At 34.0% G+C, this 17,669-nt stretch overlaps 2 protein-coding genes across 3 annotated transcripts; both read right to left on the bottom strand.

Moving 5' to 3' along the window:
- Positions 1-1,396: 1,396 nt before the first annotated feature.
- Positions 1,397-3,827, bottom strand: LOC11444939 (scarecrow-like protein 3). 2 transcript variants are annotated; one of them, XM_003607253.4, is made up of 2 exons: positions 3,567-3,827; positions 1,397-3,082 (listed from the first exon to the last, which is right to left on the bottom strand). In XM_003607253.4, exon 2 carries the CDS (start codon positions 3,078-3,080, stop codon positions 1,662-1,664), a length of 1,419 nt encoding a protein of 472 aa, XP_003607301.1. In that variant the 5' UTR covers positions 3,081-3,082; positions 3,567-3,827; the 3' UTR covers positions 1,397-1,661. The 2 variants fall into 2 exon arrangements, with proteins under 2 accessions (XP_003607301.1, XP_039689741.1); XM_039833807.1 differs by lacking the exon at positions 3,567-3,827 and adding an exon at positions 3,354-3,403.
- Positions 3,828-10,863: 7,036 nt separating this feature from the next.
- LOC11437726 (probable protein S-acyltransferase 19) lies at positions 10,864-17,409 on the bottom strand. The gene is made up of 9 exons (XM_003607251.4): positions 17,183-17,409; positions 15,229-15,342; positions 14,721-15,128; positions 14,279-14,347; positions 14,092-14,163; positions 13,868-13,996; positions 13,691-13,771; positions 12,821-13,012; positions 10,864-12,514 (listed from the first exon to the last, which is right to left on the bottom strand). Exons 1-9 carry the CDS (start codon positions 17,225-17,227, stop codon positions 11,393-11,395), a joined length of 2,232 nt encoding a protein of 743 aa, XP_003607299.2. The 5' UTR covers positions 17,228-17,409; the 3' UTR covers positions 10,864-11,392.
- Between the last annotated feature and the right edge of the window lie 260 nt (positions 17,410-17,669).

Below are 17,669 nucleotides of genomic sequence, written 5' to 3'. Positions count from 1 at the left end.
GCTTGTAATCTCATCACTAAAGAAATGGAAAAGTTTGTGAGTGTTCAAAAAGCAATATCTGTTGCAAGGTCTTGCGGATTGAAAGTTCCAGCAGGAATGCAATGTGGATGTAAGATCTTCCATCTTTTTTTTTTGGTTACATTATAAGATCTTCTATCTCTTCATTTACGCGCGCACACACACGTTTCTTTTATATGTTTCATAGTTAGTAATGAATAAGAAATATTTTGAAAAAGAAAACTGATGAAACTTGTGATTACATTATTTGTTTCAGCTGTTAGAGTGCCTCCAAAAGCCATGAAGTGATCAACACACCTTCTACTGCCTCAGTGAAAATGTTTCCTTTTGTATTGACAATAAAGTTACCTTCAATTTTCTGTGATGACAAATAAATAACTAAATATATGGAAATTGTGAGTGCATGTATGATCTAATATCTTTTATACATACATATATTGTATGATCTAATATCTAATTTACAAGTTTTATATCATGTGTCACTCTCTCAACTATTCTTTTATTATAGGGAAATGCTATTTATCACGAACAAATATATCTTCGCAAATAGTAACGAAGTTACATGATTGAAACCGGTATACTAATACAGTGTCAGTGTCCAATTTTTTTTGTCAAAATATGTTTTCTGACAAAAAAAGCAAAATAGAAGAAAAGATGACGTGGGAAAAAATCGATTTCTTTTGTCGTGTTGATGATTTTCTTCATATATGACTATAGCTCTTGGATTTATGTTTGAATTGTCTTTCTTGCTATGGTGAAACCAGAAATAGTAGTTTGTGGTTAGCCGCATAAGAAGCTACCACGCCGTGATTTTGAAACAGACCATTAACCCTTCCAAACACGAAGACATGCGACAATCGTCACCATGACCAAAACATCAAAAGCATTAACAAACATTCTTTAGGAATGAACCATCAAATTTCTTGACCACATCGATGAGACAAAAGCGACGACATGTCAAGAAATGAACTGCATGCGGTCACGGAATCACGAGGTTGCTAAACTAAATCCCCTAATCTTCGACCAGAAAGTTCATGTTTTGAATTTATTTTGCAACCTGGAGTACAAGCCCTCGTATTAAAATCGGACGTTTGTAATCGGAAGATTGTGTGAATGTGATTTCAGGACTTAAGTCCACAAAAGCCAGTTTGCTAAAAGAGAGCAAACAATTATCTTTGAATATAGAAAATCCACCTAAAGAGTAAACAATTAAATGAATATAAACAGGTTCTGAAGAGAGTACATGGTTCATAAAAATTAAGATGGTCAACAATGAATGATGAAAGAGTAAACAGAATCCCAAATATATTTTCCCATTTCTTCTGTTGTCTGTCATACCAATGTTTCTTTCCTGATATGGTTTACCATGCAATAGGAGTATATCTAAAAATCAATAATGATGAATAGTCATTACTATAAAGACAAAATACTTTCATACAAAGATACAAAGTCATTACTATAAATACAAAATACTTTCATACAAAGGAAAAAAAGATTAATACTTCATCCTTTATTTTTTTTTCTTATTGCCATTACGGCTTATGATTTTGTGCATGGTTGAGTTGGCGGTGAGATTGACAAAATCACAGTGAGCCACCGCAATTTTTCCAACCTCAGGTGCTCATCCAAGCAATGACATCGTCTTACTTCCTTGATCTCCAAGCTGATATTGAAAACAAGGATCTATCTTGCCAGCATATTAGCACACAACCATTTTCCTCCTTCATTCTATATGCCTCACAACCATAACTCTGCATGAACCTCCTTGCTTGCAACTTACCAAAATAACTTAGAGGCTCATTACCAAATCCAGCTAAATCAAATCTCATAAACCACTTATCCAGCTTTTCATGCCTTTCCTTTCTTTCTAATCCCTCACATGCAATAATGTTCTTGATTTCCTCACCAAAAAGCAGTTTCTCCACCCTAAATCTCTCCAATGAGGTTCTTGGGATCGTTGATTCCAAACAATCAAATAGTGCTGCATAAGAGTGTAGAGCTTCCAGTAGCCTGTCCGTAAAATGTGAGCCATTATGATTAGAGTCTTGTTCTGTTACAACCATCACCTTTGGTGATAAACTCCACAATGCATTGAGAAACATCTCCGTGTTCATTGAATTTGAAGTCTTCAATGAAGCCGGTGATGATGAACTTGAGTCAGGACTTCTGGTATAGCTGCTAATCAAATCTTTCTCAAGCAAATTGTCGAATGTGCTTCGGTTTATTGGATGGAATCTTTGTAAGTGAATTCCATTTGAGGTTTTTAACAAAAGAGGAGATTTTCTCTTCATGGTTTCATCATCCAAGGCTAAAAGGGTATGTAATTGGAGAATCGAACTAATTGCTAGTGCCTCCCCGGTTTTAACACGAAGTTTCTCAAAATCAAGGTTTTCCAATTTGCTGACAACAGGATTGAATTGGAATGGTGTATCTAATTTTTCAGCTTCTGCAATCAGTCTATGAGCTACCTGGTCGAGAACCTCTTTCTTCTGATGAACGCCGGTGATTCTCAAATGTGGAGGGCCATCAGGATGAGCACTCAAAACTTGGAGAAGTGAAATCCACTGAGCAGGTTCAGCAGCATTGAGATCAATTATGTGAATCATTCTCTCCCCTTCCATTGCTTCAATGATAGCCTGATTTGTGAGAACAAATGCTACTTTCAAGAAAGGGAAAAACTCAAAAAAGAGCTTCTGCACAAGAATCTTTTCTGAAACCATCGACACTCGAGTAGAGTTGAGTGCTTTGTGGATTCCAGGCCATGCTTTAAGAATCCTATCAGCAAGTGCCTCGGTAAAATACGCTGCAATCCGCTGCATAGTATCGCCGTCAGGGGAAGCAAGCATCGAAATTTGCTCAAGTGTTGCATTCGCATGCTCAAGATTACAAGCAGCTACATGGTTTGCACAAGTGAGCAACAAATGGATCAAGTACAAACCCCTTTCCTCAGATTTCAGTTCCTTAAGCCAAGGGTGTGGAGATCCAAAGCCAGATGAAGGTGGCATCATGGAGAAGAGCTTTAAGGCTGAAGAAGTAACAGAAGATGACCCTTCTTGCAACATAGCTGTATCATGTAACATAAAAAAATCTTAGCATAGGAATTTGATAATAACAGAATGTGATTATTGTTAGCAGTATGAAAGATGCATAATGCAAAAATGAAAATAAAAACTTTCCTTTTTGTTATAAAAAGACTTAAAACTTTAGGCTCATTTTGATTGAGAAAAAAAAACACTAACCTTTTACAACAAATGAAATGAGTTTGAAGAAGAAAATGAAAACTTATAAAGCAGAATAATGCAGAAACTCGAAGCAAAAAAAAAATAAAAAAATACCAAGATTCTCAAGTAGACTCATTGCAAATCCAACAAGCAAAGCAAATAAGAAAAAGATAATGTAGAGCACAAATTCATAAACTTGTGATAAAAAACTGAAACTTTTATAACTCAGAAACATAGAAAACAAGACAGTTATCACCGACTCATGAAAAAGTTATGGACTAAAACATGGAAGAAAGAAGCTGTTACAAGAAGAAAAGAGGAACATACCAAAATCATGACTAAGGAAGAAACAAATATGCAATTCCTTGATGGGTTTTGAAGTTGAAGAGTAATGAAGAAGAAAGCCTAAGAAAATTCCAAAGCTTGCCTCTTGGATTTGAAGAGTGATGGAAAACCTTAATGAGTTACTTTGTTCTGTTGTTGGTGGTTCTGTTCTGTTAAGAGTGTGAGTTTGAACTTTTGGATTATTTGATTTGATTTGTTGTTATGGTTTCAAATGACTTGTTCTTTATGTCTACTCTGTCCATAAAGTGTGTGAAGTGTCCCTTTTGTCTTCACTGTTTTCTTGTCCTTCACACTTTGGTGGAATTTTATTTACTACCAAAATTACCTTTCTCTCTCTACGCTTTTCTAATGAAAATTACACTTGATTTGGGAAGAAAAAAATGTTATTAAGACACCAACTAAAATATGTTTTTCAACATCATTTATTGATTGAGATTGAAATTTAAATATGTTTAGTAAATTATTTAAATGAGAGAAATTACATTCGGATCTTTTTAATTTTTATATTTAAATGACTCAACATGAGTATTATGTGTAAGAAATTTTACTTTCGTTAATAGGGTTTGGAATCTCTATAGTTGTTATAGAGTTGTCGACAGCGGATGGATTCACGATTTAGATAGGGTTTGGAATCTTTGTGTATAGAGATGTTGGAAAGTGGTTTGATTCGCGATTTAGATTTTAATTGATCCACCGACTTTGCAATTGTCGTAAACGATGCAAACACTTTGTTAGTTATTATCACGTCATGCCCTCCAACACTTTACAATTGTCATAAACGGCCCTTTGTCGCATCTTGCCTTTTAATCTGGAATGAGGCGCGAATGGGGGAAATGGATTGATGGAAAGCGTATGAGTGGATAACAGAATGGCGTAATAGAGAGATAGACATGGATGTTGAATACGTGATCTTCTCTGTCTCAACTCAAAATGACACGTTAGAATCTATGGTGTAAGAAAATGTCACATGCTAGTGCAGCCGGTAAAATTAACATCCCGGATTAATGTATGAGTAAATGAATAAGAACCTATAGGTTTTTTTTTGGGTAGTTGATGATGGTCATAAATCAAAATGGCAATGAGTTACACTTTTAAAGATCAAAATGGTTGTTCCGCCTTTAAAAATAGGTGATTTGTGTTGTTTATAGAAAATGCTCTTTCCTAAAAACAGTTAGTTTTTTTACGGTAGACACGAAACCATGTGATTTATAATTAGTTTTTCATTCTTCATGTTTTCCATCAAACAACTATTTATTTACTCGTAAAACATGTGAGAAAAGTAAATATAATTTCTTAAACAAAGCATACACACTTTTGAAAACGTGAATTAGTTTCATTGTTGTGATTAGGTGCTTCAACCTCAATGGTATAGTTAATTATTTTTGTTACATGAAAAAAAGAAAGAGGAAAAAGAAGGAAAGGACAAAAAAAAAAAGAGAGGATTGCGTCCTTACAAATTACACGCCAATAGCGTCAGCTAATAAAACATGTCCTTACAAATGGTATTTTTAGTTTTGATACGTGCCAAAATTTAAAATTAAGTATTTTTGCTTTTGGGGCTTCAAAATAATACTCAAGAAAAAATGTCACTAAGACACTAAAATATGTTTTTCAACACACTAAAATATGTTCAAATTTCAACAAATAAGAGATTTTTGCTTGAAATTTAAACATGTCTAATAAATTATGTGAATGAGAGAAATCACACTCAATCTTCTTAATTCGTATTAAAATGAAACGACACAAGTATTCTTTGAAAGAAATTTCGCTCTCATTAATAGAGTTTGGATCTTTGTAGTAGTTATAGAGTTGTTGGATAGCGGTCATATTCGACATTTAGATTTTAATTGATATAGATCCAACCGATTTCCAATTGTTGTAAACGATCTTAGCACTTCTTTAGTTATTGTCATGTCAAGCCCTCCAACGGCTTTGTAATTTTCGTAAACGGTACTCTGTCGCATCTTCCCTTTTGATCTGGAATGGAGCGTGAATTGGGGAAAGATGGAATGGTGAAAAATGAATGCGTGGATAGTAGAATGACGATAATAGAAAACGTTTCATTTAAAAATCTATGGTTCTTTGTCTCAACAAACACAACGCATTAAAATCTATGGTGTAAGAAAACGTCACCACGTCAGCGCAGCGGATATAGCTAACATCCCTAACTAATGTAAGGAGTAAATGAATAAAACAGACTCCCTTCGTCCCATAATAAGTTAGCCTTTTGCAAAAAAAAATATTGTACTAAAATAACTGATCCATTTTACTTTTCAATGCAATATTAATTACTTTTTTTCAATTATAACTCTAATTAATAATATTTTAGTCACTCCAAATTCAATATCTTCCACTTTGCATTTATGATAAAGGTGAATGCACCCGTACTTGACAAAAATGCTTAAAACCATTTTTCTCTCTCATTCACTTATACTTATACATTTTGTTTAATATGTGTGAAATGAGCAAATAGTTCACTTAATCTGGGACGGAGGGAGGATGATTTTTTTAGTTTCATAATAGTCCTGAATTAATATGCACTTTAGAGATTAAAATGGTTGTTCCTTTTTTAAAAATAGGTGATGTCTGTTATTTATGGAAAATGCTCTTTCTTAAGCACAACTTTGTCACGAAAGACACAAATCCATGTGATTTGTTAGTTAGTCGTTCGCCTTCTCCATATTTTCCATCAAACAACTATTAATTTACTCTTTAGAATTTAATTTTTTTTTTACAGAACTCTTTAGAAAATTGACAAATTGAGGTTTGCGTGTTTTGTGAGACTTCACTAGCTAACATATAAACTTATATTTGTCATTTAAACACATATGAGGAAAAAGTAAATATAATTTCTTCAACAAAACATACACACTTTTGAAAACGGATGAAGGTCTTTAAATGTAGTTAAGCTTGAACGAGTTTCTTCAACAAAACTATTTTCCTTGATTCTTTTAAGTTACTTTTCACTTGAGTTTGTTGTCAAAACATACCATATAAATGGAAACATTAGTGCAATTGTCTCAATATTCTTAAAACATTAGTGCTTTTCACTCGTGTTCTTTTTCTTTCTATGGTGTCCCTGGTGTTGTATTGGATTGTTGAAGTGTGAAGAAAAGTGCCTTCAAGTGTTATTGTCTCAAAGACTCTTAGATTTTTGTTTTTACTAAAACAAAAGAAGACTGTAACTATCATTAAAAAAAAAAAAAAAAAAAAAAACTGTAATTTTTCCTAGGTATTTAATTTTTGTCATTAATCCTAGATGGGTAGGGAATCAGAGCTGACCTAAGTATTTAAATATTCCCAAAAGGGTACATAAATACAAACATATCTTGACAAAGACAAACATTGCCGTCAGATTTGCTTTTGAGGTGGGGGTAGTTGTGTGTGTGAGTGAAAGAGAAATGGTAAGAAAACTCCAAACTATTGGTTTTGTTTTATTTACAAAAGCAATGACCATACAATTGGTATTATCCTCTTCTATCAATACAAACAGACATGGAGGTTAAGGGTGAGTCCAAAAATGAGTTTCAACCTTTATCACTACTTGTGGAATCTTAGGTAGCCCTTACGAAAACCCTAACATCAACCCGTTGTTCATAGGAATTCCCGATTTTCATAAATTGCCAAAAATATCAACTTGATGTGTCAGTTGATGATGAGTGTGTTTGTTACCGTTTTTTGAAAAAATAACCTATTTTTAAAACAATAAGTTTTAAAATTTTCAGTATTTTACTTGACATGAACACAATTAACTCATCATCATTCATAAAATTGGTCTCAATACAAGAAAAAATATGATTATAAATGTGAGAATAATAACTAGCATATAACAATTATGCCATACTAATATTTTAACGACGTTATTTGTTTGTCTTGTAATGAAACTTATCTTAAATTTAAAAAAGAGTGAAGAGACTCTCCATACATAATTGGTATTAAGTTTGTAACTCAATATATCGTCAACCACTTGCTTACGGTCAAGTTCTATGTACACCCTTCTAATAATTTAACAACATTATTTATTTGTCTCCTAACGAAACTTATCTTAAAATTTAGAAAAGAGTGAAGAGACTCTCTATACATAGTTGGTGCCAAATTTGCAACTCAAGATATCGTGAACCATTTTGCTTACGGTCAAGTTTTATGTACACCATTGCTAAATTCATGCTACCTGGGCAAGATGTGTTCGGTGGTACAAATTATCCCTTATCATTTCATAAGCATATCCACACATCATTTTCCTCGCTCTGCAAAAATTGTTGCGTAAAATATTGCATTTTAGAGCTCATGTTTCCCGTTCGTGCTAGCTAAACCTGTGTTTTTTTTCTTTCAGGGAATAGCCTCAAAGTGTTATCAATGCTTGAGGGTGCGTTTGTTTTAACTTTAAAAAAATAGATTTTGAGTTAAAAGAATCTAGAGATTTAAAAAAAAAAAATCTAAAGCTATTTCTTTTTGTTTACTATCATAAAAATCATTTTTTAAAGATTTAAATCTCTTACACTTGAGTTCTTTATGTTTAGAAAAAAAATAGATTTTAAAAAAGTTACTTGAAATAGCTTTTCAAACACTATAAAAATAAAAAAGTGATTTTTTTAGATAAAAAAAATAGATTTTTTTTCAAAAAAATCCAAAACAAACGGACCCTGACTATGCCTCGGCCTCACCATTGCTTTAGCTTGCTTGTAATTTAATATTTTTCTTATTTTTGACCATATAATATTCATGTAGTCTAAAAAAGTGACTTAAATGTTGAATTTTTTCCAGACATATTTAGGAGGTTAAAATATTGTTTTACACAAAAAATTAGATTTTTACGACTATGACAGATTAATTACGAATTTTTATTCCCTATAACTATGAATTTCTTAATCAATTTAAAATTAATTTTTGTCACGTTTATAAACAGCAAAATTTCATTGTGAAATTTCTTATTATGTTCTAATCTTGCCTACAAAATTAGAGAACAAAATTTGACCTATGAGTATACAAATACTAGGAACAAAATTTCAATTTTAAACGTTTTGGTTGAAAAATAAAAATAAATTGAAACATCTTCGAAATGAAATGAAACTTTACAGATTCTTTTTATGTATTTTTATAGATATCTTTTCAAACAATGAGCTCAAAATTCGATTTATAGGTCAAGATTTCTATTGTTTTGTTTTTTGAGTTTTTCATACTTTAAAAATTCATAATTAATTTGTTGTTTGTCGAAAATTTATAATTTTTTGTATAAAATCATATTTAAACGTTCTTAACATTTTGTCAAAAAAAAAAAAAAAAAAAAAACGTTCTTAACATGCCTAAAAATAATAATGAAAAAATTCAATCTCTAGGTTGTATTTTTAGACTTCACGAATATTACATGATCATGAATAACAAGAATCTTGAATTACAGAGAGTCAGAATGTGTTTTTTTTTTTGTTGCAAACATCTTTCTTTTGGTGGCCGCCTTGTTCTTCTTAAGTCTGTCTTGACCTCTCTCTCTGTCTATGCTCTTTCCTTCTTCAAAGCTCCCATCATCGCCTCTATTGAATCTCTTTTAATTCGTTTTTTTTTTTTTGGGTGGGTGTGAGGATAATAGGAAAATTGCCTGGATTGATTGGGAGGCCATCTGTTTGGCCAAGGAGGTTGGAGGTTGGAGGTTAGGAGACTTAGGGAGTTTAACTTGGCGTTGTTGGGAAAGTGGTGATGGAGGATGGTGGTGGATAGAGAGGGTTTGTGGTTTAGAGTTTTGTCTGCTAGATATGGTGGGGTTGAGGGGCGGCTTCAGCCCTGTGGTCGGGAGGGTTCAGTGTGGTGGAAGGATATTGCCAGTATTCGTGATGGAAGTAGTTCGATGTTGGGAAGTTGGTTTTTAGACAGCTTGCGTCTTAGACTTGGTAATGGTGTTGACACCTTGTTGTGGTTGGATAGATGGGTGAGTGATGTCCCCTTTTGTGAGAAATTTCGTCGCTTATATGATTTATCTGATAATAAATTAGCTAATGTGGCGCAAATGTTTCAATGGGGGTGGGATGTTGGTGGGGAAGCTTGGAAGTGGCGGAGGAGGCTTTGGGTGTGGGAGGAAGAATTGTTAAAGGAGTGTAGGCTTTTTCTGTTAACAGTTACATTGCAGGTTGATTATGCTGATACGTGGAGGTGGACCCCTGATATAGCCAACGGTTACACGACTAGTGGTGCATATCGCTTGCTTACAAATACGACGCAGGTCAATGTTCACAGTGGCGGATCTTGAGTAATTTTGTTGGGGGTGCCAAATATCGATAGAATATATAATAAACAGTTTCAAACACTTTCAAGGATTATGATGTGGTATGGTGGTTTGTTAGCTTGAATGATACTTGGAAGACGCTGGTTCAAGTTTTGCCAGGATGTGCCTTTGAAGGTTTCGATGTTCGCTTGGTGTCTGTTTCGCAACCGTCTGCCTTCAAAATTAAATTTGTTTCGTAGAGGTATCATTCTTCCTGAGGCTCGTAACTGTGTCAGTGGTTGCGGTCTTCATGAATCCGAATGCCATTTATTTCTATCTTGTACTTTTTTCGGGCATCTTTGGAAACTGGTTAGAAGTTGGCTTTGTGTTTACTCAGCGGATCCACCACTTATTTTGGATCACTTCATTCAGTTCGGTTCTTCTATAGGTTACGGTAAATCTAGATGCTCTTTTATGCATTTGATTTGGTTTGCTACAACTTAGGTAATTTGGAAGGAAAGAAATGCTAGAATCTTCAAAGGCACCCAGAGTTCCCATATGCAACTTCTGGAGAATGTCAAACAGCTTTCCTTCTGGTGGTTTAAAGCAAGTTCTGTATCTTTTTATTATAGTTTTTACAACTGGTGCCAGAATCCTTTGTTATGTATAGAAATTGACTAATTTTTTCTTTGTTGTTTAACACTGACTATTTGGTGAGCATTCTCTGTGGTACACCTTGTACCTGGAAGATAACTCTTTATTCAATATATCATTTTGATTTCTTAAAAAAAATATATTTTTTTTTACTTTACAGTGTCATTTTTCAGACTTCGCGTATATTACATGATCAATTTCAATAATTAACCCTATTTTTTTTTTTTTTTTTTTCATAAAAACCTTGAACAAAAAGTTTTCTTTAATAGTGAAATGAAAAGTAATTCAAATCCATCGCAAATGATTTAAATCTAACAGAAATTGTAAAACATCAAATAATTCGATAGGTTAAACAAAAAAGGAATGTTGTCTTATTTAAAAACATCAAACCATTGGATCGGTGGTAATTAATATTTTTTGGATAAGTGGTAATTTACCTTGTAGAAAGCAAAATGTATTTTGAAATATAAAATAGTTTATCACATTCTAAATGATTAATTTTTTGCTGAAAACACTACACCTTTAAAATGTATCACTCAATTTTAGCATCTAGGGAAACAAAAACTACAATACAATGACTTATATTAAGAACTGGGGCTTAATGAAGTGACATGCCCTGCATTGAGATTTCATCTTACTACAAAACGGAAGATTCACATTTCTCAAGGCATGTTCAGCAGGAAGAAGAATGGAGCTCATTCTTTCAAACGCTCACTGGCATTGAAATGTAGCTCAAATATACAGACTGCCAGATGACAGATGTCCAACCTAAATGTTGATTTGATAAACAACCGATTAGCTGATGGAGTCGAGAATTCGAGAATGTTGTCGTGCGCCATAATGTATAGTCAGAAAGGCCAACATGGTGTCTACGGGATCCTTTTAACATCTAAACCTTCTTCACTATCCTTTAGACTCCAACAAAAAACTGTGTCCAACTCAGAATCTCAATCATCTTAAGCTAATTCATGCCTGACCGAGGTTGAAGAGCAGTATCAAAACCACCAGGAACAAACACTGGAAGCTGATTTGAATGTGAATCTCTTCTATATCTTGGCTCTTGGGGCAAGTTTACTGCTATACTATCATGGGCCTCCGCTGACCCCAAATGTCTTTCATTTTTTAAACCATCCTTAGCAGCCACGCTCAAAAATGGACCACCAAAAAAGATAGACTCTCCTGTATACATCAGATTCTGCGCATGCTGCCTTGGAGACTTAGGTGCAGATGACGACGGTTCCTGCCGGGGTATCACTGGTTTCCTCGGCTCCTGCAGAGGTATCACTGGTTTCCTTCCAATACTGCTTGTTTCAGCAATTGAATTTGGCAATTCTACTTGCAGGGATGACCTATTTCGAGCTTCTAAAGGTAATGACGGAACCGAGACATATCTGCCAGCTTCTTGATCCCAGACAACTGATGTACGTTTCACATCTCTCAGAATGGACGTGCTGGAAGCTGAAAGCAGTAATGGGTCGTTACTTGTTCCCTTCGGCATCACTGTTCCATCAAATCCAAGAGAAGGATTGGATATCGGGTTCTTGAAGTTCGGCAATGTAGCTTTAGAAGCTAAAGGCCGCTCAGGCACCAAACTAGGAACTGAAGTACCAGCCCTGAAGCCACCCAAAGTGCGCCCCTGGGGAAGAGGGCTGAGTGTAACTGCCTCTTGAACATGGCTTGGACTACTGAAACTACTCATACTCTGAGTTCCAGTTTCATACTCGTCACGGCTTCCTTGACTAGGAGCAATCGAATTCCTCACTGGAGACAATCTCAAATCATATTTTGTTTCCTTATTAATTCCAGTCTCTGTGCTCATACTACTTCTGATGCTCAAGTTGCCGCTAGAGCTTAATTCGGCATCAAGTGGACGATGGCTATCTACAGGTCGTAAAACTGAGGAAGATGCCCTGGCTTTTGCAGCTGCTCTCACCGCCTCTTGAGAATCCAACTTAGCAAGCTTCCAAGCACTAATACGAACAGGTCTTTTTGGCATCTTTTGCCCTCTTTCTGCAAAACCAGCTGCATCTGGATCAACAGTAGATGGCAGCATTCCAGGTTCCAAGTGAGGCACAACTTCATCCTAAAACCATGATTTAGAAAAGCCCCATAAGAGAGTGGTAAATATTATACTTTAAAAATCAGGATAGAATACTCAGCAACATAATTGAAATATCCTTTTAGCGGATTAAACATTTCAACTTCTATAACAATTTTCAGTAAAAAATATTCAAACTAAATAAGAAAAACCTCTTACTAAAGTTTCATCACTACAAATATATGATATCAAAAAGCCAACAAGAATCTTTAGGTACTTAATATCGCAGCATAACATATTTTTAGTTCGATCAATAAATATACAGATGAAAATAAATTCCAAACTAAGTACCTGATAATCCACAAATACCCTAGGAGGGGTGCACCATGCCCCTTTGTACTGCAACCCAAGAGAACTTCCTCCACTCAATCCAGTTGTAGTTGAGCCTGTTGGAGAGTAAAGTGCATTATGTGGAATATCCCCATCCGCAGGTGCTTCGCTCATGGCTCTCATTGCTACAACATATTCATAGGTTGTGATTCCCTGATCCAACAGAAGAAAGGGTGGAAGATAAGAGAACCACTCTGTGTAAAATGGCTAAAATTATGGCCAGACACAAAACTAATAGTGATATTTAAAATTATGGCTCTCATTGCTACAACATATTTAAATTATGGCCAAAAAGGGTTCAGTAACTAACACTGAAGTTTTGTATTTCTAGTATGGGCATTTCTCTTTTATGTTTCAACTTTCTTCACCATGTATAGCTTCATTAGGAGGATGTTTTACCCTTCTCTGTCTTTGTATTTTAATTTCTTTAAATTGAATATACTTTTTCTTCTTTCATAACAGAAAAACAATAAAATGAGATTTCCATTCCTATAAGTGGACAACTAAATTAAGAAATCCTTTTTGAAACTTTTGCCCGAAATATTTTATGCAGTGACCATACTGCTACTTTCTTTTCCAAATAAATGGATTTCAATTAGGGGAAAACAAATCATGAAAACAAACTCATTCAAAAAATGATCTTCTATTTCTAGAAAAAAAAATTTCTAGAGTTCCAATATGTGCACCTTACGATTCACTACGCAGTTACCTTGATCAAATTATATTAGACAAGCAGTATAGATTCTATAGAAGCATTCATTAAGGAATGTGGGTGGGGAATAAACAAGAACAAAAAAACAACCTCAGAATCTCAGCTACTGAATCACTGACCTTCCTGATTAGGATCATGTGGAAAAAGAAAAGCTCACCCAAAGGCACACAAGCCAAGACGGAAACTGCAGTACACACCATCTACACATATTGAACAAGAAACAAATTATCAAATATACTTAATGATGCCCAATTGCCATATCAAGATTACTATTACAACCTAAATAGAAGATATACCACAACTGCAGCAAATGGGGGACGAGAGAATCCATTTCCAAGTCTATCAATGATTTCAGATTCCATTCCTCTCTTGTTAACGAAGAAACGCACTATAACAGCAATACCGACTCCAGCTTCAATAACAAGCTGAAGTGCAGAAGAATAAATACAAAAGACATTATTAGCAACTAAACAAATTACTGCTTTTAAATAATAAATAATATGTGGACCAGTATACATACCCACGCGAGACTGAAGGCCATAAGAGAAATAAAAGAATGGTAGTTTTTCTGACCCACACAGTTGTTAAGCCACTGTAGCAATGTGATGTAACAAGTGAAGATCAGTGTTGAAAAGAAATAAATAAAATGTTAAACCAGATTTGAAAACTCCAAGATGTAAGCATTCATTCATCAAACAAAATCATACCCGACAATGGTGATCGAAGCCATCAACACATTTATCACAACTTCTACAATGTTTACTGAACTTGCGCACCTACAACACGAGAAAAGAATCATACAAACTGAGTGAGAAGCAGAGATCTATGGTCTACAGCTAATTCTCTAAAAAGTTTATATTCGCAATTGAATGCAACCACATATGTTCATGTCATTCGAATAACCAAAGTTTTGTCCCAGATATTTAGCGGGAGGAATTTCCAAAAATAGATAAAGGAATTTCCGAAGTTTTCATCCCATGATTTGTTACTGTACTTGTGACATAAGCATATGTATGCAATTAATAGCAAAACAGGGGTAAAAGAAAATGTAACAGATATCACTTACAACTAAAGTGATAGAAACAGAAAGAACTGAAATTGAAACATATTCTGCAAAGTATCGAAGAGTCCCAAATCACAGCATAATACCTCAGAATTGCACAAAGTGCAGAACAGAGCATCTTCCCCACCACCTTGTTCATCAGCTGTTGCTTCTTGTTTCCGGCAATCTTCATGAGAAAATAATATGCACAAAATTCCCCCAATCACATCACATGAGTTTGGGTTGTTCTGATTTCTCAAATCATCTACTCTATCAGGACCTTCCACTGAACTTTTCTTGCTCATATTTGTCATAGACCTTTTAGAAGCAGCAGATGACGGGGAAGAATGCTCCCCTGCAGCAACACCACCATGTTCAGAAGATTGATGCTTACCCAATAAATCATGGGCAGAGTCAAACTTATTTCTCACTCTAGGGTCAAATTTAGACATAATGCCTGGATCCGCAGGGTTAATTGCAGTACATCTAACATAAAGAATGAAAACAATGAGTGCCTGCAATGCCACAAGAATGAAACAACATAAGCCATGCTTCTTGTAGGTAAGTAAATAATATATACAAAATGAGGTGAAATCATATAAACAGTTTGCATACCACAGGAGAGTAAACACCAATAAAGGTGTATTCCCATATACGACCTCCAAGAAACGGAGCAAGGAAAGCATAGAAAGCAATCACCAACAAGCAGAATACAGTGATTGCGACAACCTATTCATGTAAGAACCAACAATTTTAGAAAAATAAGTTGACAAGCCTGCAACTGATGAAATACAAGTCACCAAAGCAGTGTAATCAAAACAATAAGCATTTTGTAAATGAAAAAGAATATGAAAAAGTTACATTTTATTTTCCTGATATGAGTATCAAATTTATTTTTCTCATTTAAGTAGTGCATGAACCATGCAGTCATTCAATTCAATTCAATTATATATATATATATATATATATATATATATATATATATATATATATATATATATATATATATATATATATATATAGTAGGGTAACGTACAAGTCTCTGCCTGTAAACAATGCTCAGCTTACACCATTATTGTTTTTTCATTTAGAAATTTTACACTTCATTCTTTTGATAGATTAATATGTTTTACATTTACAGTTCATACTAATGTGAATGAACTTCTCAGGGGTGGGTTAACTATTTAAGCATCATCATTAGCTTGTTTTAAACCTCTTACCATCACTGCCTTTGGAACTTTAGCAAATGAAATGAAGGTGTCAATTGAAGAACCAAAACCAATAGTAATGGTATTCAAAACTTCATTTCATTTCTAAAGTTTCATAGGAGTGTTAAAAACCAACAGAAAGAGACATTAAGAGCCGCAGAAGCTCAATCATAAGTCATGACTGCTCATAACCACCAAGAGTTATGTTTACATTAAAATGGTGTGAAAGGGGTAGTGCATTTTCATTTTTAAGAGGGCAGGGAAAGGGTAATTCAGATTCTACACAGTTTACTTTAAAAATGAACAAGATCCTGACCTTTCAAAAGTTGAAGCTTTAAAATTATTATTTTATGTGTTATAAAATTCATCGAATATTGGAATATAACCCTACATATTAATAATGTAAGATATTTGTGAGTATGTTTTTGTGAGTATTTACCAAACATAATTTTGAAAGAACTTGATTTTGCAAAGTGAATTAATTTGATTAAAGAAAAATCACTTTTCACAACCTCCACCACACATCCAATCTTCTTCAACTGCAGCCTCCCCATACCCATATGTTCCAGTAAATCCTCCGAAATTAAAATTTGTAATATTTCAATCTACAAGAATGAGATTTAAGCCTTGTTTGGGTAAACAAATTTGGATAAGCTTAATAAGCCATTATCGAAATAAGTTAAAAACAACTTATGAACATGTCATAACTCATAAGTTCCCCCAAATAGTTTCGTAAGTGCTTATGCCGGTAGATAAGCTCAAATAAGCCAATCCAAACAAGCCCTTATAGATAGCATGTTTCTATTCTGCATCATCTAACTTATCAACTAACAACCAAAACCCAACACACCAATCGATGCCTACTTGCTTGCTGATGTATAACTTCAGAATATGATAAATGTACAGAAATCAAATTCTACAGTCTATACTATTTCATTCAGTTCATAAACCAAATGAAGATTTATGCAACACATACGAGATAAAAGGGGTAAACTGAAACTATTCGATCTGTGTACATCTCATCTTCACCCACCCCTAAAAACATGATTATTATTATTATTCCAAACAAAATTCTCTTTTTCAACTTCCAAAAAACACAAAAACAAACTGTTCTAGAAGGAAAAAAAACAAAAAAAATTAAACTTTTGTCTTTTATTTTTTCCAAAAACAATTTTGAAAACCTTGATAAGAAGACCCAAATCTTGAAATCCTAAAAAATGAAAGCATTACTCAACTACCACTACTACTAGAAAGTAGAGATTTTTGAGCAAGAAGCTAAATTATGCGTTATGATCCTGAATTATTAGTGAATCGAGCAAAACCCTAAAAAAAAAAGTGAGAATTGGAAGAGTGAAAGCAACCTGAAAAGTATGAGCTGGCAATTGCCAGCCATGTTTTCTGACCATGTCTGACTGTGTACTCTGAAGTGAAGTTGCTTTGGAGAAGAATACAGATTTACACTGACAGTGTGTGTCACTCTCTCGTCGTCTCGTTCTAAAAAGCTTTTAACTACCAAACAACCGCACTCAGTTGCTTTCTATTTCCAGCTGCACAAAGACTCACAAACAAAACAATGGAATAATAATTGAAAGGGAATGAAATCATACAATAATAAATAAATAATTCAATATTGGAAATATTATATACCTAACCCCTAAAATAGAATTTTCTTACACATTAATAATACCGACGTCTTTGTTTTCTCCTTTTCTTTTTTTTATTAATTTTAATCTTTTGAGTTTCATTGTAAGGAATCTTTTTATCCTAAAAAATTATTTTGATTACATCATTTTTAATATATAATTTGAAGTGAAAAGGAATAAGTCTAAAGACTAAGTTACTAAATCT

This window comes from Medicago truncatula, chromosome 4 (genome assembly GCF_003473485.1).
Source record: "Medicago truncatula cultivar Jemalong A17 chromosome 4, MtrunA17r5.0-ANR, whole genome shotgun sequence".
Taxonomy (NCBI): domain Eukaryota; kingdom Viridiplantae; phylum Streptophyta; class Magnoliopsida; order Fabales; family Fabaceae; genus Medicago; species Medicago truncatula.
Note: the sequence above shows the minus strand (reverse complement) of the source record. Positions and strands in the feature narration are given on the sequence as shown.